We start from the raw sequence: 22,468 nt of genomic DNA, 5'->3' as shown, positions 1-22,468 counted from the left end.
AACCTTTGAAAAACACCTATTTTTTTAGGTCTCTGCTCGAAAATTGCATACCCATAATAAAAAGTCACTGCAACCACAATAAAAAATTATTAAAAAAAACTTTTTTAATAATAAAGGAAACACTTGTGAGATTTGTTCAGATGTGTAAATATCAGGATATATGTCCATATTTTAATAATAGTTTTGCTAAGTCTTCTCCCTGGGCCCCAATTGGGGGCCGCCAGGGCTTAAAGGGTTAAACAATGTCAAAATTTACACACATACAGACATTTACAGCTTGTTTTTACAAAAAAGTGTGGGTTCAGGCCAGTCCCAATAATCAACCATATCTACCAAAGACTACCCGGCACACACACACATTCAAACACATGCACACGCATCATATAAACAAATATAAGACATTTGTTTAAAAATGTCTTGCGGTGAGGATGATAGATCTTCTCTTCATCTATGCTGATCTTAACTTGAATTCAACACCCTCTGCTCTCATTTCACATCTCACAAATAAATGATCAGGACATCTGTTCAGGTTGAAGATCTTTTTATTACATAGTAAGACTATCATAACAACTTACTTGTACATACAAGGTGCATGCTCTAGCATCAGAAAACAAATATTTTTAAATGAAGAAAGTGTTAGAAGGAGTTGTTTACATGCATCATTCAGAAACACTACAAATAAAGTAAACTCCAACAATAGGAAACTGTATCCCAGGCTAAAGGATTTGATGATGCACAGCAATATTTGCACTATGAGGAGACAGTTACTCCATGTTTCAGGCCAAAATTGGCCTCAGACTAAAACCACGTAATTGGCCAGTCAGTATTAGCTGATGATTGGATGACAAAAAAAAAAAAGTTTGCCAATGAATGGGAGGAGCGGTTTACCTTGACCTCAAGGAGAACACAAGGGATGAACATATATTTCTCATATATTAATATTTACATCTAGTTTACATCCCTTAGTCACATTATAATATGTAATCATTTTTCAATTTTATTTTTTTTACAATATATTCTTTAAACCCAGCTTTAGATCAGATGGTGCTAACGAACACTTTAACTTCTGCAGGTGTCAGTTAACAAAGGATTACATAATGCACACACAGATATGTAAACACATTAATTGAGCACAATTTATTACGAAGTATTAAAACAGTGATTGTGACAAAACCAAATGAAGGCTTTATGTTTACCAAAATATTTCCTGTGGCATTCAAGAATCTGATTTTCATAGTAATTGTAGCCAAAAGGCAGAAAGTGCTGTGCTCAAGATAAGCCCTTACATCTCTACTTATACCCAGAGAACAGACATCATCAGGAATAATGTAAAAGAAAGGCTCAACCGACAGTGTTGATTGTAAAGTGTCGCTGATGGTTTTCATGCTTTGAAATAATATCAAAGAAACAAGAATACTGAGTGTAATTTTATACCCTGATTACATCAAAGTTTAAACATATTGAGGTCATTACAGGTTTCAGGTGTTGAAGCAGGAGTTAATCATAACTAATCAGTTCCATACCAAATCTGTTCTGGTATCACACATCCATGGATTTGTTTTGCTGAAAATTTAAATGCGAGTCATATACGCGTCAACATTTTGCCGTTTTCAAAATCGTCAAATAAAGCAGCAACAATCAGTTACGACACATAGCGTTTGAATGATTTAATCCCCCTCACACATCTCTACCCTATTTTTTTCACTGTAACCTAATAATGAAGTAAACATGCCAAAAAAAAAAATTCATTAAATGACAAAATCATATCAAACAAGGAAACAAAAATAAGTTAACATTTCTGTAAAAATAATAAATTTCCAGGATACTCATGGGCTGATGAAACTCTTGTATTTGTATTTGTAACAATGACACAAGGCTCGTATGGTTGGATTCCTGAGAGATTCATTTTGGGGTATGAGATGTCTGAATGTGTGTGTGTGCATTTCTCTGTGTGTATTCACATGGTGCAGCACTTGTTCTTGTATGTGTGAGAGTCTTTGAAACGAAGTCTGTTCTTCGGTCGATATTTCTCCAGGTAGGTGAGCTGTTTACTGTTGATAGCTCCACGTCGCTTCCTAAAACACACACAAATTAACATTGTATGGTCAAAATCAATGGAATTCACCCACTGAATGCTTTGAGCTACTCAAGGATTACAGACACGTTCCATATATCCTATCACTTACTGTATCATAAAGTATAAAAATCCTGTATGTATAAAAATACATAAAGTATAAAAGTCCATATATTGTACAGGATGTACTTACTGTCTGATGAGTTGAATAGCATCTTCATACTTCATCCCACTTTCTATCAGAGCCAAAGCGACCAACACGGGAGCCCTGAATGTGACGTAAACACACGGATTCATGTCTGTGTTTGTTTATGTCTATCAACAGTTTCTCATTATCATAAAAAAAACAACTTTCAGAGATGCTTTTTAGAAACTGCGTGTTTCTGCAGAAAATGAAACACCTACTTTATCATCTAGTCATGCTGACATGTACAGGTGCATCGTGCTCTCAAGTACAAGAATACGATGGTTGTGTCTTAGTTTTTCAGTTGTTGTCATCAATTAACATGTGTGTGTCAGTGTGTGTGTGTGTCAGTGTGTGTGTGTGTCAGTGTGTGTGTGTGTGTGTGTGTGTGTGTGTGTGTGTGTGTGTGTGTGTGTGTGTGTGTGTGTGTGTGTGACCTTTGTCCATTTTGAATCATTTCATACTGTAAGGTGTGAGCGTATGTTTTTTTTTTTTTTCAGTTTCTCTTACCTTCCCAGTCCTGCCACACAGTGAACAGCCACACAGCTTCCTGGATCCTCCTGAAACTTCTTCTTCAGAAGACTCAGCCAATCATCAACCAGCTTACTGGGTGGTGCTGCTCCATCATCAAAGGGCCAATCCTGAAGGAGAGGTCCAACAGATACTGTCTGGTACTTTGTAGTTTCAGTATAAATCATGTGTGTGTGTGTGTGTGTGTGTGTGTGTGTGTGTGTGTGTGTGTGTGTGTGTGTGTGTGTGTGTGTGTGTGTGCGTGTGTGCGTTGTGTGTGCGTGTGTGTGTGTGTGTGTGTGTGTGTGTGCGTGTGTGCGTTGTGTGTGCGTGTGTGTGTGTGTGTGTGTGTGTGTGTGTGTGTGTGTGTGTGTGTGTGTGTGTGTGTGCGTGTGTGCGTTGTGTGCGTGTGTGTATTGTGTCCTTACCACCACATTAATGCCGTCTTTCTCAAGTGGCGTTTTGTCATAGGTGATGTCACAGACTCTGACCACCGTTGTGGCGCCGTATTGCTTCAAGTCCTGCAAAAAAATAATGCATACAGTGTGTACCTACATGTTTTAAATTTATGAAGATGCTATTCTCTGACATTCAGGACTCACACGCTGGTTTCTTACCTCTATGAAGGAGCTGAGTGTGCTGTCTGTGGGGTTGTGTGTGATGAGGAATCTCATGTTCTTGTGGCACAGTTCCACTGGAGCTGGACGATTCATGGCGGCCAGAGCGACCTTTGACATCCCAGGAGGACCTCTGACCTTTAGGTGTTAGGAGTTAGTTGTGAGTCACAAGCTCAAAGTCAAGTGTGCACATGATTAGATCTGGCCGTGATTTCAAAGAGATGAGCTTATTTGAGGCTTTGCTTTACATCAAGTAAGACAATTACATATACAGTGGTGTGAAAAAAGTGTTTGCCCCCTTCCTGATTTCCAATTTTTTTGCATGTCTGTCACACTTAAATATTTCAGATCATCAAACAAAATTTAAATATTAGTTAAAGATAACTCAAGTAAACACACAATGCAGTTTTTAAATGAAGGTTTTTATCATTCAGGGAGAAAAAACAATCCAAACCCACATGGCCCTGTGTGAAAAAGTGTTTGCCCCCTCCTGTTAAAACATAACTTAACTGTGGTTTATCACACCTGAGTTCAATTTCTCTAGCCACACCCAGGCCTGATTACTGCCACACCTGTTCTCAATCAAGAAATCACTTAAATAGGACCTGCCTGACAAAGTGAAGTAGACCAAAAGATCCTCAAAAGCTAGACATCATGCTGAGATCCAAAGAAACTCAGGAACAAATGAGAAAGAAAGTGATTGAGATCTATCAGTCTGGAAAAGGTTATAAAGCCATTTCTAAAGCTTTGGGACTCCAGCGAACCACAGTGAGAGCCATTATCCACAAATGGAGAAAACATGGAACGGTGGTGAACCTTCCCAGGAGTGGCCGGCCGACCAAAATTACCCCAAGAGCGCAGCGACGACTCATCCGAGAGGTCACAAAAGACCCCACAACAACATCCAAAGAACTGCAGGCCTCACTTGCCTCAGTTAAGGTCAGTGTTCATGACTCCACCATAAGAAAGAGACTCGGCAAAAATGGCCTGCATAGCAGAGTTCCAAGACGAAGACCACCGCTGAGCAAAAAGAACATTAAGGCTCATCTCATTTTTCCAGAAAACATCTTGATGATCCCCAAGACTTTTGGGAAAATACTCTGTGGACTGACAAGACAAAAGTTGAACTTTTTGGAAGGTGTGTGTCCCATTACATCTGGCATAAAAGTAACACCGCATTTCAGAAAAAGAACATCATACCAACAGTAAAATATGGTGGTGGTAGTGTGATGGTCTGGGGCTGGTTTGCTGCTTCAGGACCTGGAAGACTTGCTGTGATAAATGGAACCATGAATTCTACTGTCTACCAAAAAATCCTGAAGGAGAATGTCCGGCCATCTGTTCATGACCTCAAGCTGAAGCCAACTTGAGTTCTGCAGCAGGACAATGATCCAAAACACACCAGCAAGTCCACCTCTGAATGGCTGAAGAAAAACAAAATGAAGACTTTGGAGTGGCCTAGTCAAAGTCCTGACCTGAATCCTATTGAGATGCTGTGGCATGACCTTAAAAAGGTGGTTGGTGCTGGAAAACCCTCCAATGTGTCTGAATTACAACAACTCTGCAAAGATGAGTGGACCAAAATTCCTCCACAGCGCTGTAAAAGACTCATTGCAAGTTATCGCAAATGCTTGATTGCAGTTGTTGCTGATAAGGGTGGCCCAACCAGTTATTAGGTTTAGGGGCAAACACTTTTTCACACAGGGCCATGTGGGTTTGGATTTTTTTTTTTCTCCCTTAATAATAGAAACCTTCATTTAAAAACTACATTTTGTGTTTACTTGTGCTATCTTTGACTAATATTTAAATTTGTTTGATGATCTGAAACATTTAAGTGTGACAAACATGCAAAAAAAGAAATCAGGAAGTGGGCAAACACTTTTTCACACCATTGTATAAGCTACATAGTTTGTCTTTGTCACCATAATCTAGTGGTAACTTTGCTTGAATGGCCATGTTACAGTCTAAAGGACTAGTGTGACATTTTTTGAAATAAAAATGTCTGCATGCTAAATATTAATGTAGAGCTAGCGGGCAATTCGCTTATTTTATCTTATTATCTTAGGTTAGCTTAGTATGAAGACTGAAATTGATGTTAAAGAAATACGCTCCTCACAGTGTAACTCCCTATAAAAACACAAGCTTTCTTTTTCACATTTTGGTTATTGTAATATGTATAAAAAAAAACAAGAAACAATGAAAAAGTAAGTAAAATATATATATATATACAAATATGTCTTGAAAGAGCAATACTGTTTCCCCTTGCTACCAGTCTTTATGCTGTTAATATTTCTAATCAGACTCAGCCAGAAAGTGAATCCAGCGTCTTTCCGTAAACATCTAACTTTAATTTAAAAGATCTTAAAATTCACATAATATAGAGTGAAAACAAGAAAAACTACTGATGGGACAACAGTGTTCAAAACTGAAGTCAATACCGCAGGTAAAATGTGTATCATCCACCTTCGCAGATGTGTTTTGATAAAGTCACTTTCTGTTAAAATTTTTTATTTATTTTTTTAGATGTTTGACTTTCAAAATGATTTGCAGAATGCTCTATCAACAGAGTTTGACACTGGCAAGACTTTTTTCTAATTCTTCTGTTCAAAGTGCATTTTCTTGGAGCTCAACTTAACTAAACTTAAACTTAACTTGTTTACCTGTACCTGATTTGTGACATTACACCTAAGTCAGTCCTGGTTCAATAAATTTACACAGCTGTGATGTGGAAACTTGAAGCCTGCTGGGCACAAACAATCGAAAGACTGACCTACCTAAAAAAAGATCTACCACAGAATCCTATAATATGTGAATAACGTGACATATTCGTACAATGGAGATTAAATGTTGGCGCATCACCATATTTAGTCCAGATCAAGTAAACAATCAGTCCTCACCTTTGTATCCAGCTGTGGTTATTAGCTGCTTCGTCTTGAACTTGTATTCGATCTCCAGATGAGTCTTGACTTCCTGTCTGATAAAACTGTTTTAAGGTATTTTCCCAGTTCTGATGTCTTGTTGTCTTGATCGTTTTTCCATCAGTATAGTCCAGGAGGCTACAGTTTTGTCTTTGTTTTGATCTCTGATTGTCTTTGATTCTGTCCTTCTTTGTCTCTTTCAGTAGCTTTCTCTTTCCTTCTCTCACCAGTTAGCTTCCAGTGTCGAGGCGCCGCCTGTTAACCCATGAGCTGGCAGGTTCAGTGGGCAAAGGTCAGTGGTCTTTCAGGGTTCAAGGCCCCAGGACTGAATGGTGGAGCATCATCCCAGAAAGGGTCTAAATGTGTTGAGCGTGGCAGTAGTCACCACTCCGCCGCACAAACTCCATCAACCAGTGATTCTAAAGTACAAAACAGTACAACAAAACAAAGTTAAACATTCAACCTCCAGTGTTCAGGCTCTGTATCAGCCAAATCAGACTATTATATCACCAAATATACAAATTACAGTCATCATTTCATTGAAAAGGCTAACTGGGGACCATCTGACTGGCTAATGAACACAGGTAAACAGACACACACATGTAAATGCCCTCATTCAGTGGACAAAGGTCAGTGGTCTTTCATGACTGAATGATAGAGCATCATCCCAGAAAGGGTCTAAAACTCACAAACTCCATCCACATACACATATAAATGCCCTCATTCAAGCCAAGTCATCTTAAAGCACTTATCATTCGTAAAGTCCTTACAACAGAACCGTACAACATTATAGAGAGGAACCCAGCAATTCAATTCCGACATTAGCGATATCTGGAAATTAAATAGCCCTTTTAACAGTAAGAAAACCTCAGTTAAGGTGTCCCAGAATGAAAATAGAAAACCTATGAATTAGCATGATAGGTCCCCTTAAAAGTTAAAATCGCAGAGATCTGTTTTGTTTTGGACCTCACTTCCAAGACATCCCAACAGTGTCACCTGTGTCAGAGTGAGTTGAAGATCAGTTAAGTTAGCTCCGCCTACCCTCCCTGGCAGTACAACCACTGCTGGCTGATGGAAACACGTCACTATTTCTGCGTCACAGACACTCAGCTCGGTCAGTTCATGATACTGCAAATACTTTTACCAATGTCATACAGGCTAAATCTCCGTTATTATAAATAGGAACTTAACAAACATTTTTTTTTAAATTAAAATCTTTGAGATGACTACTTTAAATGAGAAAAGTCCTCTAAAAGATTATGATTATTCCCCATATTCCCCCCTCTATAAATATAATTCAACCCATCACTGTCCCCCTGTCTTTTTTTTTCACAATATTAACCATTTCCCACAAGAAAGTCACCAAACGGTCACATATTGTCTCCAAAATGAACAGCCTCTCCACTTCCAGTCCGTCAGATATAAATGAGGAACCAGCAGGTCTTGGGCAAATAATAAAACATGACACTGAATCTACTACTGCAAGGTTGCAGATATAGGACTTTAAAATGGAAAGGAGGTCTCCCACCGCAGCTCTGAACAGTCACTCTGATCTAAAGACACATGAGTCTTTGTAGGGGAATTAATGTTATATCTTGAGGGGTTCTGTTCAGTATAAAACATGTATAAACTTGTGAAAACAAATTTCCCTTGGTTACAACTAAGATTATCTATCTATACAAAGGTGGGCAAGAGGTGACAGAAACATCCTGAGCTAGAAAATCTAATATATCTGTACAATTAAATTCGGTCAAAAGAACAAATGTTAGCAAAGTTGGAAAAATGATGTCTATTTCACCATGTCTCTGTGGACTTGGCATCAATGTCTACAGGGTATTTAGCTCTGGCCCAGCAGGGACAAGGCAAAACAAATTTGTTTTGTGAATTTGTAGAGGATTTGAGAAAGCTTGTTTTGCAATATTTTGACTTTAAAACGACTTGAACCTCACTGTTGGTTCAATATACTGTATTTGGAGAAAATGTCCTCTATTCATTGCACACAAAGTTGTGAGAGCATGAGGTATGGGCACTGCTTGGACTCTATTGTGTAATTTCCTCTAAACTACATTGTACTATGTTACTGATGGAAAGAAAAGATTTGTCTCTTCCTCTTGTCTGCATTGTAGCTACGGAAAGTCTCTTGTCAAGTAGGCTCCAAAAATTCTCTTCGGATTTCTCTCTTATTTGCAAGTGATTCCTTTTATACTTTCCGCATCTAATTATACCACTGTAATTCTAAATCTTTCTTGAGAGAAATTTAATACACAGTAGTTTTTGCACATTGACAGAGGGTGAGAATAGTCTCGGAAGAAGGACTGAGGGAAGTAAAGAGGAAGGTGGTTAAAGATGTAACCCTCCACCGACCCACGTACCCAAACCCTCACCTTTCAGGGAAAGCCAAAAGCAGAAAGGTAATCTGTGTAATCTGTGGTCACCTCCTCAACTCGGCTCTGACTATACAGACACACACACACACACACACACACATACATTTATAATCACACACAGATTTACTCACTCCCTCTTCCAGAAGAGTGTAGTCTGTTGTTGACGATCTATAATTAGGAATTTATCCTTTGTCCTCACTAATCGGGATAGAGGTCGATTATTTTACACTGAGTCCATTCAAAATTCTGAAACAACATTTATTTGACTTGGATCCCCTTTGTGGCACAAGCACAACAAAATCACAACTGGGACACGTGAAAAAAAAAAAAAAAAGGTTTTAAAGCTACATAGCAAACACTGTCACAGACAAGACAGCTATGAATTTGATGAAACTTTCTCGAAAGTAAATAAAATTCGAACTCTTCACAGTCACTTTCGGTATTTAGCTGACACGTAAAGCAGAGTGACTTGATACAAAAACAACAAACAAAAGCACAAACAAGCAGGTAAACAACTAGACTGTAATTCCATTTAAAACAGTAAAGCCAATCTTCACTGCTACCTTAAAGTGCAGTTTGGTTTGTGCAAATAAGTGTGTTCCCAAGCTGGCTGCCTTGCTGTGTCCCAGTCAGAGGCTGGGTCAGGACCCAAAGAAGTTAAAAATGGATCTCAATATTATGTTGGAGCCGCGTTATGGTTTCCAAAGTTTTCTGCAGTGCCTGCAATACAAGGCTGAATGAGACATAGTAAACTGGTGGGGTTAAGAATGAGGTTTGTTAGTAGTAGCCTCAAACAAGATCAGTTCTACAACCTCTACTGACTTCTAGTTAACACCTAAAGAAGAGGTTTATTGTGACAGATTCAGTCACATTAGTTTTGCTGTTTCTGAGAGACATACTTTTCTTCTTACCTCAGTGGACACCTTGGCTGCTGAACAGGGAAATCCATAAAGCACTGACTGGCAGTTACACCAAAGTCCCTCAGAAGCAGCAGCCCCACAGCAGTTTGAGTGCTGACACACAACCAGCTGACTGCCTGTTATAGTAAAACCCTGTAGACACTGAATACCTGCAGCTGTATTTATAGCTCTATCTATACTAGTGGCTGATTGTATGACACATCATATTTTTGTGGAAAGAACGGCCTGCTCCAATAAAGCTCTTAGCTTCATAACTATCTCTGGCAGTGCTATACTTTGGAAATAAATGTTTATGTAATTCTTTCTAATGCTCTACCATCCCTATCTGGCATAATGTTGATGAAAGTTGCGAAACTTGCAGAGCACCACACTTCTGGTTGTGTGACAGCGTAACGAAATACTATTTTATTATTCTATTTTTCTTCTGGAACTAACAGAAAAAAACAACAATCTGTAAAGTGCTTGTCCTTACCGCTTAGCTGTTCAATGTCATCTCCAAGCACAGGCTAAACATCGGTTCTTCAACTTCTTTGTCACAGTAAAGTCAACCTGCGTTAAGTCTTTTTCTGCTACAACACCCTGAAATGTCTGGTAGCCAAGTGCAACAACCTGTTGCTCTGCCCTACTATAACACTAAACTGTCCACCTCTCCTTGTCCCTTCTGGCCTGCTCAGTGACCACTGTGATGTACTACTGCATGTGCCATTTCATAGCTTTACCTTGCAGTGCAGTGTGCTGGGCTGAGGATCTGCTGTGAGCTGGTCTAATCAGGCTGAGCAGCCAGATGACCATGACAGCCCTGTCACCAGCAGAACACTCTACATATAATGCTCTTAGTGAGAGAGAGAGAGAGAGAGAGAGAGAGAGAGAGGAGAAGAGCCTCACCCCCCCTCCACCCCTCTTCTATTTCCACTCCTTCATCCACTATACTCTTTCCCCTCTTCCAGTGGGCACTTGGTGGGTAATGAAGGAGTGCTCTCCTCCTCCTCCTCCTCCTCCACACCCTCTCAATACTCAAAGATGTCCACAGTCTTACTTATGGTACAGTGACACAATTAATTGAGGAGCAGTGTTTTCAGTTGATGCTCCCTCTCAATTATAACAAGTTTGTAAAATAATTGGTCTCCTATTCGCTGCAGTGGCATGCTTGTCTGGATTTTCCCTTGTTTTCCCTTCCTCACGCTCCTCCCCTTCTATCCTATCTCTCTGAACCATCTAAAAATAGATGCTCCTTTGAGCTCCCAGACAGATTGAACAAGTCAACCTGTTGAGTCTCTGTTCCTGGAATTAACTTTCTCCTTAAGCCTTCTTTCTATAGCTGAAGTCATTTTCAGTGTATATCAAGTTTTCTCAGAGCTGGAGCCTTTTTCAATATATGGCTTATGGCTATAAGTGTTGAACAACTGTATCATAGCCAACTATTATCCCACTTCTGATAACCCACCATCTTTCTTATTCTTGATAACAAACATGCATATAGCCATAAGCAGATTCCAAATACAAAGAGACTAAGCTTGTATTTGGACAAACAAAGATAGATATCTGACTGACAAAACAGAAACAACAAACAAACTAGTCTTTTTTTTTCCTCAAAATTGATGCCAAAACATGCTAACATTGATAACATTGTATGAGATTGGACACACTTGTCAAGAATGAGTTTGTGATTCAGCATAAAATCGCTAGGGGCGCACCACATTTTTTTTTTTTAATGTTCTTAATAGATGCTTACAGTTGGTCACTGCTTAAATTTCACCATTTTGGTTATAGTCATACCGTGTATGTTCCAGGACCAGAACATAATTGGTGATCAGCCACATGGTGTCGCCCCACTAAGGTTTAGATATTTATGTTTTTTTTTATTGCACCAAATATTATGTATTTTTATTGTATGTATAAATATGTATTGTTATGTACATTTTAGAGGCCCTCAGAGTTTTCTTTAGAGAATAAGTACCCATGTAAATTAAAGGGGGTGCTTTAGTAAACACAAATGTGTCTTGTTAAATAACTAATTTTAATGCAATAACACATCATTCTGAAGTAATTTATTTTTATGTATTTTTTATTTATTTTTTGTCTTTATTCTATAGAACTACATTTGCTGATATAGGCCCCAACCCCCTTTCCTTGATTTTTTTTTTTCGAGAAAATCCCTCTTCAAACCTCTCTTTTTCAAACTAGTCCCTGTTGTTTTTACTCAGGGGTGCTTTCTCTAGGATGGGTGTAACTTTAGATCTGACTTGTGACATGGCTTCAAGTCAGAATTTGTAATTGCTTGCAATTCTAGTTATTATAATTGTTTCCCAAACCTATATACATTTCCTCTCAAGGCTTCTTCTATCTGATTCTCCTGAGGACCTGCCAGCCCCAGTGTGACCATCTGTTTTGACGCTACAAAGTGGCATAAACATGGTAGCTGCAATGGTTTCTGGAAATGTGAGCTGACATTCAGTAGGTCAGTCCTCAGCTGGGAGTCTTGTGCTTTTTGAGGAGCCTAAAGGACACTGTGGGCGTGGCGGTGGCCTCTCTCCCAGTTTCATTAAAGCACTAGCGTGCAAAGACTGCAGCCCTAAATCCTTTTACCACAGCAACAGAAAGGCCAAAGAAGTGTTCATGCCTTGTTTTTATGAACCCAACACTGCTGACAGTAAAAATCATGGCAAAAAGGAATAAGTATGCTGAGGGTTGCTTGAGAATTGTTTATTGTTCCAGCATTGAGGACGATTGGGAGCAGCTCACTGTGTTTAAATTCAAGGCATTCATTTATGAATAAATATGCATTTTATAGCATTATAGTCATGGAAAGTGACAGACACCGTTGCCCCAAAAAAAGTTGAAAAGCCTGTTTGGGAAAGAAAAATTTAAATGTTAGATGAATGAATATCCCTAACATTTCCATCTTTTGTAAGAGTTGCTTGAGTAATTGTTGTTGTACTAGACCCTTCTTGGTATGCTATTCCTGGCATTATGCAATGGCTGGGTTCTATTTAAACATCCTGTTGCACCTATGGAGGAGCTCTAATCTGGCTAAAGAGCCTCTGGTCTCACTCTGTTATATATGCATCTGATGAATACAAACATACTTTCCAACAAAAAAAAATTTATGAAATTATGAGCCAATTTAACAGTGTTATGGATGACTACAACTACTTTTGGTACTTCTACAACAACTGCTACTACAACCACAGATCAGATTACAACTAACTGACACGAGTAGATGCCTTTCATATTTATAGCTGGTATTTCAGTGTAAAAACCCATGTTTTGACTACTGACTTTCCAATCAAGATTGCCTCTGAATCCTTCATTCATGATGAATGACTGAAGTAGGACTGCAGGCGATCTTAACATTTACGCTGATTTAACATGTTGATACACTGTATACAATTACACAGAGTGTCCTATCTTGAAGTAGTTTGTAATTCTGTCCCCGGGCGCACCACTCATGCAGCTGTGTGAAATACTATGTAATTCCCTGAGCAACTAAGAAGAAACTGGAGATGAAAAGGAAGCTTAGTTTCTCCTATGAGCTATATCCTCTGAACTGTGTGTTTTACACACAACATGTGTTAATGACTTGGACAATGATCAAATGAATAATCACACCATGTTAGATTTCAGCTTTAATCCATGTTAAGCGGCTTCCTCTATGAACTGCGCCAGTATTTTCAAAATCATATCAATTATATGGGTAAACGAAAGATTATGTGCAAACAGTACAATATCAGTTTACTTCACAATATAATTGTGTTTAGATTTATAATTTGGTAATAATTAAAATGAAAGGTCCTCCTCAGACCAATTAAGTTGTTGTTTACATCCATATCTGTCATAAGATCATCAAAACCAATTCAGTTAATTCATTAATTAAAGCGAATATTTGCCCCAAATTTTAAGAAGGTCCCTGTAGGCGTTCTTGAGATATCACTTTTGCAAGAATGAAATAAATGTGAGGTTGACCTTGACCTATGACCTTTGACCACCAAAATCAAAGCAGTTCATTACTATGGCATATGGAACATTTGTAAGATATTTGAAGAAATTCCCTGTAGGCGTCCTTGAATGTGATGTGACAATGACCTTAACCTCCAAAATGTTGTCACTTCATTGTTAGTACAAAACGAAATTTCTTCCACTCTTTCTTGAGATTTGGCGCCCACGAGAATGGAATCAACGGATGAGAGGGACGTGAGGTCACAGTGACCTTGAACCTTGACCTTTACCCACAAAACTATATTCAGGTATCATTGAGTCTTGAATTATTAGGTTTTGAGCCAAAAATGTTGGAAACCACTAAGATATTGGATCTTTAATGTTCTTGCTTTCAGAAAACTGTCACAAATTTTAAACCTGAACTCTGAATGCACAACTTGACTATGTTAAAAAAAAAAAGGGTCATGAGAAGGGCCAGTGTGTTTTTGCACGTAAACACTCGCACACTCCTTTCAGAAGAACTCACACACATACAAGCACACACACACACACACACACACACACACACACACACACACACACACACACACACAGTCAAGCATGGTGGCAGGCGGCAGCAGCTGCTGTGTGTATTATTAGAATGTTGTGAAAGCTGAGAGTCAGACTGCAGGACATCTACCTGCAGCCTGAAGAGTTACCATGGCCACCGCTCGTCAGAATGACAATACAACTACGCTATCTTATTTACGTATATGTATGTAAGCCCGGTGCCCTGAAGTGAAGAGATTTAGAGAGTGAAGAAAGGAACTGAAGAGGATACTTGTAGCTCAACGATCACTTCACCATATGCTGTGATTTCTCTCCTTTGAAAACTCATTTTCCATCTCACCGTCTTTCCCTTCTGTTTTGGAGCAAATCCAAAATAATTTGTAAAAGTCATACAGCAAAAATAAAAGTGCATCAACAAACATAAATAATATGATACTGATATATAAATGAATTAGCGATTTAAAGGTTCACCAGGTGAAAAACAAGGAGTTTTCTGACCTTCCTTATTCTGCCATTTGACCAATGGCATCCAGAAAGTTGACATGAAACTCCATCTAGTGGACTCCAATGGGAAGTGGCTAACACTGCAAACCAATGTAGTGCTTGGCAACAGCAGGAAGACAATTTTTTTTAAGTGTTATGTTCTCCTCCTCAGTTTTTGGAATCATATTATTATTTGGATTTTGAACTGGTGCTTGCCACCAAATGAGAGCTGGCCAATATGTCATGCTACCATCACACAGTAGTCCTAAATGATGGTGTGAAGGTTAATGTCACAACTCTGCTGACTGTAGGACAAGGTTTGAGTCCATGGTTGAATGTATTTTATTTGTTACAGTTGTTCTGGGATCTTGGAAATGGCTGATATTCCAGCTACCATAATTAATTTTTGTAGAAATATTATGAGCGGGGAGAGAGACAGTTTTGTTTGATAAACTGTTTTCATATTGGTCAAGACTAGTTTAATATTAATATTTCTGACCCTCTATTTCGCACAGACACTCTGAAATTAAAACACTTTCTATAAACAAGAAAAACTCTTATTCATGCTGTTGCTTAACGTGACGTCAATGTTGGCAAATCTCTTTGAACAATGAGTGACATACTTGCAGAAAATTAGCAAAGCATCAAACAACACATCGAGCAGAATATGGGACAGTCAACGGTGAAATAGGCTAGCAGGCCAGAGCTTAGACAGGGTTCCGATGATGTTATTATGGCTTTGACTGACGTGAGGCTGAATAAGACCCATCTGCTCTTCAGCCACCACTAAATGGATTAAACGCATTGCACACGCAGCTCTCGTCTCACGTATGCTTAAAGCTGTGGCGTCATTATGTCTTAAAGAAGGTGTTCACTGTGTAGTCTGTTGTGTTTCCGCTCAGGCAGCTGCCATTGTATGCAATGTAGTCCAACTACGACTGCTGAGTCCGCTGTTACGTGTTTTAAAGTTATTGACCTGGATACCAGTGACTCAGCTTTAATGACGGTCTGCTTCATGCTCATATAGTAGCTGCAGAGATTTTTAATGTTTTGCTCAGTGTTTTGCTCGGGACTAGATGACTGAGAGGAGAGCAGTCCTAATTTCAGCCACCCTGATTTTCTCCAGCTAATCCAGAAACCTTTGACCTGTTGCCATCATGGAAGAAAAAACACGTCAGAGTGGATGCAATGCAGCATTAACCTGTTCTGACATCTGAGTTTCTCTCACATTATGGCACGATTTTTCTCTCACATTCATTTACGAACCCTTTTCAACCCTTCAGAATGTTTTTATATTAAAGGTTTATAGTCTCCATCAACATCTTTGTATAACTATGAATCGATTTATTTTGTTCATTGTTTTAAATTGCAAAGTATTGTTAATATTTTTGTTTTCAATTTAGCTTCATCACAACATATTTAACAGTCATATACACCTTTAATAATTAAATGTAACTTTTTATGTTTCCATATTGGCAACAGCTGTGGCTGGAGGCATTATGTGATTTGAGATGTCTGTACGTACGAGTGTCTCACTCTTGTAAATGCGACATCTCAGAAACACCTTGGGGTGATTTTTTAAAATTTGGCACAAACGTTCACTTTATAGAGGACAAACCGATTAGGTTAAACATCAAGGTCCCTGTTACCTCACCCCACTCCATTATTTATCTCTGGAACTCCATCCATCCATCTGTCCATCATGTATTCCCCTTTTTTACCTTAAATTTGATCTTGAACATTCACTTGGACTGGACAGGAACTGATTGTTTATGGTGATCAAAGGGCAAAGGTCAAGGTTACTGCGGACTGAAATGATCATTAAATGTGATCATTGAAGTTTGGCAATTGGATTTTATTTTAGCAGTAAGGATGTTTAAGCACTACATGACATACAGAGTTCAAGGAAATTATCAAAATTAGATTAATATCCGACGTAAACATTCGGGTCAAGGTAACTGGACTACAGGAAGCAAACCGCTTTGCTGCGAGGAACAGATGGCTCACTGACATTAAACAGCTGACCTGATCGTGGCTTGGCTAAAGGTGTTGTGACTGTTACTGCCTCACAGCAAAAAATAACAAGCTTTACCTGTGATTTTAAATTCAGTCAACACTTATCAAGCTTATTACATGTCAGATTTATGACTGGTTTGATTACATTTCAGTTGTATTGAATGAGAAATGGTAGAAATTATTCAAAGCCAAGTTTAAGAAAAACAGAGGTTCAACACATTCAGAAAATAACTTATAAATGTGATTCAAGTAGTCTTGAAAGGTAATGATAGAATCTGTATCTTATACATTAATCTAAGTGCATTAAGACATAGAAACTTTGCAGTGAAGTTTAAATTTTGCAGGGTAGATGCTCTGGTTAATTCCCTGTAGAAATCCGGTGATGCCCCTACAGCAGCCTGAGGTCAGATTAAAAAGGAAAGAGCCAATTGGCCACGTGTGAGCTAGGCTGGAGTTAGGGCTTATAAACAGATCAGTGTCAGAAGATATAAAAACAAGCTCAAACAAATGGTCAGTTACTTACATGCAGAACTGCTGTTGACGTGTGTGGTATCTGACGGACTGAAGGTTGAAAAGATAAAGAAAAGATAAATTAAGGATCAATTAACAATACAAACAGGACATCTGTTCTGCATTTCCTGCACATCTCCTTATTTATCTGTTGAGGTCTACTCTGCATCAGCAGCCATGGGCCTGGAGGAGAACGAGTGTGACTGTGTCTTTGAGCCCCAAATCACTGTGAGTATCACAGAGAATTTAAGTTAACCTTGAGGGTAGATCTACCGTTTGAGTGTAAAAAAAAGAAAAAGTAATGTGTTTTACAATGATATCACAGAATTTTAGTTTGGAGTTGGGCATAATATTGTTAACTTCTGTATTTGGTTTGTTCACATTAATTTGAGATAAAATTGCACTGTCAGAAAAAAATTAACCAACTTTAATCATGTCAGCTACTAAGCGTGGTTTAATTTTTCGCTAGAAGAAAAGGGACTTTATGTTCTTTGAGTTTTAATCTATAGTTTCTTCTACTTGTACATGGAAATGCATCCTCTGTGACACTCAAAAAGGGACACAAACTTTGTACACATTTGTATTATCTGAATGTGTGACGGATTCTGTGTGTTTTTGTTTTCAGGAAGAGCATGTAGAGACTCAGCATGGGAACGTCCACTGCATCATGATGGGGACTGTTAAGGCAAAGACCCCCGTCATCCTGACCTTTCATGATGTCGGACTGAACCGTAAGTCACAACTCCAACAGACCCAATAGTGCGGTGTTTATAATGTTTACATCCTGCAAACATATATAATATACATGAATTCAAATGAAATTCAAAATAGAAATCTATGCCGCAAATAGGACAAGTTGTTTAAACCACCTGATATCCAAATTAATATTGGCATCACACAGGTATCTGATTTATAATTATAACTTTGTTTATTTTAACTAAGTCAAAAAATGAATTAAAAAATATATTTGTGTATCTGAAGAAGAACAGCTTGTTGGTTCATTATATAAAACTTATTTCTTAGTTTGCATGAATGCATCAAAGTATCCTTCTTATATTTTGTTTACATAAATAACTGCCTTTTAAAAAAACAAATTATCCAAATTTCTAGTACATTTTGAATAATGACTATTTGACACTTTCTAAATTCTCTCAAAAAAATGTTAATCTGAGTGTTATCTATTTTTGTTTTCTTATTTTTTGTAAATTATTTTATATTAGGTTTAATATTTGCGTCACTTTACATGAACAGAACTGATGTTATTTTTGTGTTTTCCTTCTGCAGACAAGTCCTGTTTTGACACTCTGTTCAACCACGAGGACATGCAGGAAATCCTCAGACATTTACCTGTTTGTCATGTTGAAGCACCAGGTCAACACGAAGGAGCCAAAACTCTGCCAGCTGAGTCAGTAGATTATCTTTACTACTTTTAGTCTGTTTTTCCACAGCTTATTTGATTTACATTTATATTTAATTCCGTAATCATACTATGATTTGATAACAGTTACAGAGCCATACATTGTTGGCTCACATGTCTGCTGACACTAAATTTGACTTTTGACCCCTCAGGTATCCCTATCCTTCCATGGACCAGCTGTCTGAAGCGCTGCCCACTGTCCTCAAACACTTTGGGTAAAACAGACTTAAGACTCCTCTTGCTACCAATTAATCTGATGCCAATCTCTTTTTGGTTGGGTTGACCAATTAATTTTTGGACTGTGTGCTTTGCAGGTTGCGAAGTGTGATCGGCCTGGGAGTTGGAGCTGGAGCATACATTCTGGCTAAATTTGCTGTGAGTTCAGATTTTTCTTTCAATCCCATTCCAAATGTAAGACAGTGCGGACACCTGGTTTTGCACTTAAGAAAAACAGGTTATAAACTAAACTGAGTACCGATCTTAATTTGGTTTTAGTGTCTACCAGTGTAGAAATATTTACCAGAGTTACTGACCAGAGCCTTCCTTTTTAAATTAAGGTACACACATACAATAGCATTTGCATTTTCTAACAGCCATGTTACTTCTGTTGTGCATCAGTTGGAGCATACAAGGTGCAAAAGTGACATGACAATGTAGTGTAACTACACCCATACTTTAGAAGAAAGAAAAAAAACATGAGTTACATGTTTGTTAAATTGTTTTGCATCTGAATCAGAAAGGTTTGTGAAAAGTTACATATAACAAATTCCTGATCTTCCCTCTGTGTGTAGCTGAATCACCCTGATATGGTGGATGGGTTAGTTTTGGTCAACATCAACCCCAACGCTGAAGGCCTAATAGATAGTGTTGCAAACAAGGTATGTTATATGTGTTTTTCATTCAGGTTAACATGTGAGATTTACTTTAATATTGTGAAACTTTAGGGGGTACAACAGGATTTGATTGATTACATCACTTAAGCTGTCATGGGAATGTTAAGTAATACCTGCATTTTCCCCACTGTTTCACTTCCCAATGATTATTATTTTAAACCAGCCTGATAACAATACATTAAAGGCTAAATGCAGCTCAACATGAATCTGTGTGTGTTATAGATCACTGAATGGACCCACACTCTCCCGGACTCAGTCATCACACACTTGTTTGGAAAGGTAAGTTATAAAGCCTAATGGGCTTGAGTTGCTGTAGAATAAAGTATACTCTGCAGCATGACAAGAAAAATTAAAGCATGAATCTTAATGATCTTCAGCGATCATTTTTGTGTTAAATGATTCAATATGGATGAGGTTATTCATCTTCAGAACAAAAGTACAGAAATGCAGAACATATTTGACCTTTGTTTAAACTGACCTACAGGATGAGATCCAGACCAACCATGACCTCATAGCTACATACCGTCACCACATCACTACGATGATGAACCAGTCCAACGTGAATCAGTTCTTCCGCTCCTACAACAGCCGCAATGCTCTGGAGGTGGAGAGGCCTGTTCCTGGAGGAAACATCAATGTCAGGACCCTCAAGTTAGTAAAACCTTTCACCTTTAAAGAGCATGCATCAAGATCTTTCACATAATAGTTCTTGAACGAAAATTAGCAGTTTTATTTCATTGCTCATGACTAATTTGCCAATCACGAGCTTGCATCTTTGCAGCCGGCCCTCTATAATCCTAACCATAACCATGCTTGTTTCACCTCTCTGTTTGGCTGTAGATGCTCCACTCTGCTGATTGTAGGTGATAACTCTCCAGCTGTGGAGGCTGTGGTCGACTGCAACTCTAAACTCAACCCCACCAAGACGACACTGCTCAAGGTAACCCGATGAGTGATTGACTCAAAAATAAAGTAAACAACCCACCCCCCAAAATAGAATAACACAGCTAGGCGCATCCATGCAATATCTGATGCATTATTACTGTATTATATAAAACTGTGGTGCTGCCAGGTTGTAAATACTGACCTGATATTGTCGAATATCAGTTTATGCTGTAGTAAAACACTTCCAATTTATCTCGTCATTTATCTGAAAGCTCTGGCAGATAAAAACTTGAACTCGGACTGAAGCTCAAACCCATTTGTTCTCTTCTAGATGGCGGACTGTGGAGGCCTTCCTCAGGTGGATCAGGTACTGACACATTGTATTGGTTACTCTACTGTAGAATCTCTGCTCCCGGTTGGTTGGAAATATTTCTAATACTTTTTATCTTCTTCTCCACAGCCACCCAAAGTGATTGAAGCCATCAAATATTTCATTCAGGGCATGGGATACAGTAAGTGAATATAACTTACCTATAAAATATTTTAATCCTAAATTAGAACAATTATATCTCAGTGTCCAACCAGTGAAAAACCTATGTCTCTTTTTTTCTCCAGTGTCTAGTGCCAGCATGACCAGACTCCGCTCGCGGACAGCCTCCAACTCCAGCATGTCATCCTTTGATGGCTCTCGGAGCCGAGCACATACCAACGAGCTGCAGCGAGGCCGAACACAATCACACAGCACTGAGGAGAAGCGTGGACGCTCACACACCGACGTCTCCATGGACAGTGTTTCCAATGTGAGCCAGAACATCTCAAAGTCAGCTGAAGTGGCATGCTAGAGTACGCAGCTCTAAATCCAATGCACTTAATTCAGATTATACCTCATTATATTTAGCCGACCCATGTGTATTCCAAATTATTTCTCCTATCCACCTGTCTTCAAACACTTATGCCCTTTTATCTGCACTATAACTCTACCTGAAAGGTCACATGTCATAGTTTCATGTGACTTTCCTTCATCCTTTTGCTTTTTCCTCTAACTCCCTCTGTTTCTTCTCATAAATTCATGAATTTACAATTATTTCTTAAATCTAGTCTTTTGTATTCTTCCTAGTTTCTCCATTGTGCTGTTCTTCGTCTCCTCAGCCTTTTTCGATGTGTATCCTGCCCTGAGCTGTTATTTTATATCTCCCTTACGATATGTTATTTTTCTCCTTGTCCCTGTCTATGTCCTTTTCTCCCCTCTGTCCCTGATCTTGTACCATTGATTCTGCTGCAGGCTTCTGACATTTATCATGAAACATGAGGAAACCTTAAACCAGAAATGTGTTCTTTTAAGATTGAAGTTATCATGTGTTTATATAAAACCCAGATGTCTACGTATAGAGAGTATAATAAAGATGTAAAAATACAGTATTTCCTGGTGTAAAAACAACATGTTTATAACTGTAGAAATGTGTATTGATTATGCAACTATGACAGCTGTGTATTACTAACTGCAGGAATGTGTTGTAGTTCACACAATGCTTTCAAATGGACTTCCCCCCTGTGTAAAATAAAGGTATATGTATCAATACAAAACATTGCTTTCAGCTCTCTGTTGATCATTGATTTAAAAAAAAAAAAATCAGCATTCGCAGGTTCCCTTACATTAAAGGGTAATTACACACAGTCTGTTAAGTCTGCTACCAGCTACTCGAGAGCACTTCTACACGTGAAAAATGACGTGGGCAAGTGGCTAAAGCCTTTTTTGGCTTAAAATCTGATAAATCTTCTCAAGTGATGTCACTGAAGACAGTGTTTGTTGGATGTGAGGACTACACATTTGACATTGAAAAATATTCCAGTGTGGCGTTAGAAAGAAGTGAGTTTAGCTGTTATCTGAATCTCCAACAAACTGCCATGTCATTGTTTTTACAAGGACACCTTTATGGATTCAACGTCATAAGTTTGACAGTAGTGTTTGAGTGCAATGCAAAACCAATGGACTACTCTTTTGAGTGTCAAAGAAGAAATGAGATTTAAAAATGACAAGATATCTCAGATGGTATTTCTGATAGATGTTACAGCCCCAACAGATGCTAAGTAAATGTACTGATAACGTTTATTTTTAAAGACAGGGATAAATCTAATTGTTAACACATCAGTCCTGCCAAAAGTAACTGC

At 38.5% G+C, this 22,468-nt stretch overlaps 2 protein-coding genes across 5 annotated transcripts; one reads left to right on the top strand and one right to left on the bottom strand.

Annotated features, from left to right (window-relative positions):
• Positions 1–524: 524 nt before the first annotated feature.
• Positions 525–10,424, bottom strand: LOC138194440 (protein tyrosine phosphatase type IVA 3). Of its 4 annotated transcripts, none has more exons than XM_069143176.1 (7): positions 10,330–10,424; positions 6,283–6,722; positions 3,386–3,523; positions 3,197–3,289; positions 2,769–2,899; positions 2,268–2,342; positions 525–2,075 (listed from the first exon to the last, which is right to left on the bottom strand). In XM_069143176.1, exons 3-7 carry the CDS (start codon positions 3,503–3,505, stop codon positions 1,958–1,960), a joined length of 537 nt encoding a protein of 178 aa, XP_068999277.1. In that variant the 5' UTR covers positions 3,506–3,523; positions 6,283–6,722; positions 10,330–10,424; the 3' UTR covers positions 525–1,957. The 4 variants fall into 4 exon arrangements, with proteins under 4 accessions (XP_068999277.1, XP_068999276.1, XP_068999279.1 ...); XM_069143175.1 differs by lacking the exon at positions 10,330–10,424 and adding an exon at positions 10,083–10,316; XM_069143178.1 differs by lacking the exon at positions 10,330–10,424 and adding an exon at positions 9,590–10,019.
• A 6,857-nt stretch (positions 10,425–17,281) lies between these two features.
• Positions 17,282–21,141, top strand: LOC138192483 (protein NDRG1-like). Its single transcript, XM_069139899.1, has 12 exons — positions 17,282–17,332; positions 17,730–17,835; positions 18,389–18,509; positions 18,674–18,736; positions 18,836–18,896; positions 19,313–19,399; positions 19,637–19,693; positions 19,899–20,065; positions 20,255–20,354; positions 20,631–20,666; positions 20,760–20,811; positions 20,915–21,141. Exons 1-12 carry the CDS (start codon positions 17,282–17,284, stop codon positions 21,139–21,141), a joined length of 1,128 nt encoding a protein of 375 aa, XP_068996000.1.
• The last annotated feature ends 1,327 nt before the right edge of the window (positions 21,142–22,468 follow it).

This window comes from Embiotoca jacksoni, unplaced genomic scaffold, assembly GCF_022577435.1.
Source record: "Embiotoca jacksoni isolate LCO1_2020_lvr unplaced genomic scaffold, fEmbJac1.0.p SCAF_11, whole genome shotgun sequence".
NCBI classification, from domain to species: domain Eukaryota; kingdom Metazoa; phylum Chordata; class Actinopteri; family Embiotocidae; genus Embiotoca; species Embiotoca jacksoni.
Note: the sequence above shows the minus strand (reverse complement) of the source record. Positions and strands in the feature narration are given on the sequence as shown.

What these genes read in the sequence shown, in the direction of transcription:
- LOC138194440 (XM_069143176.1), bottom strand. Translation starts at nt 3,505, where the DNA reads ATGTCAAAGGTCGCTCTGGCCGCCATGAATCGTCCAGCTCCAGTGGAA. An exon ending in CACTCAGCTCCTTCATAGAG is followed by an intron (nt 3,290 to 3,385) that starts GTAAGAAACCAG and finishes ATTTTTTTGCAG; the next exon opens with GACTTGAAGCAATACGGCGC. An exon ending in GCTATTCAACTCATCAGACA is followed by an intron (nt 2,076 to 2,267) that starts GTAAGTACATCC and finishes TGTGTGTTTTAG; the next exon opens with GAAGCGACGTGGAGCTATCA.
- LOC138192483 (XM_069139899.1), top strand. Translation starts at nt 17,282, where the DNA reads ATGGGCCTGGAGGAGAACGAGTGTGACTGTGTCTTTGAGCCCCAAATC. An exon ending in TAGATAGTGTTGCAAACAAG is followed by an intron (nt 19,400 to 19,636) that starts GTATGTTATATG and finishes TGTGTGTTATAG; the next exon opens with ATCACTGAATGGACCCACAC. An exon ending in GCCTTCCTCAGGTGGATCAG is followed by an intron (nt 20,667 to 20,759) that starts GTACTGACACAT and finishes TCTTCTCCACAG; the next exon opens with CCACCCAAAGTGATTGAAGC.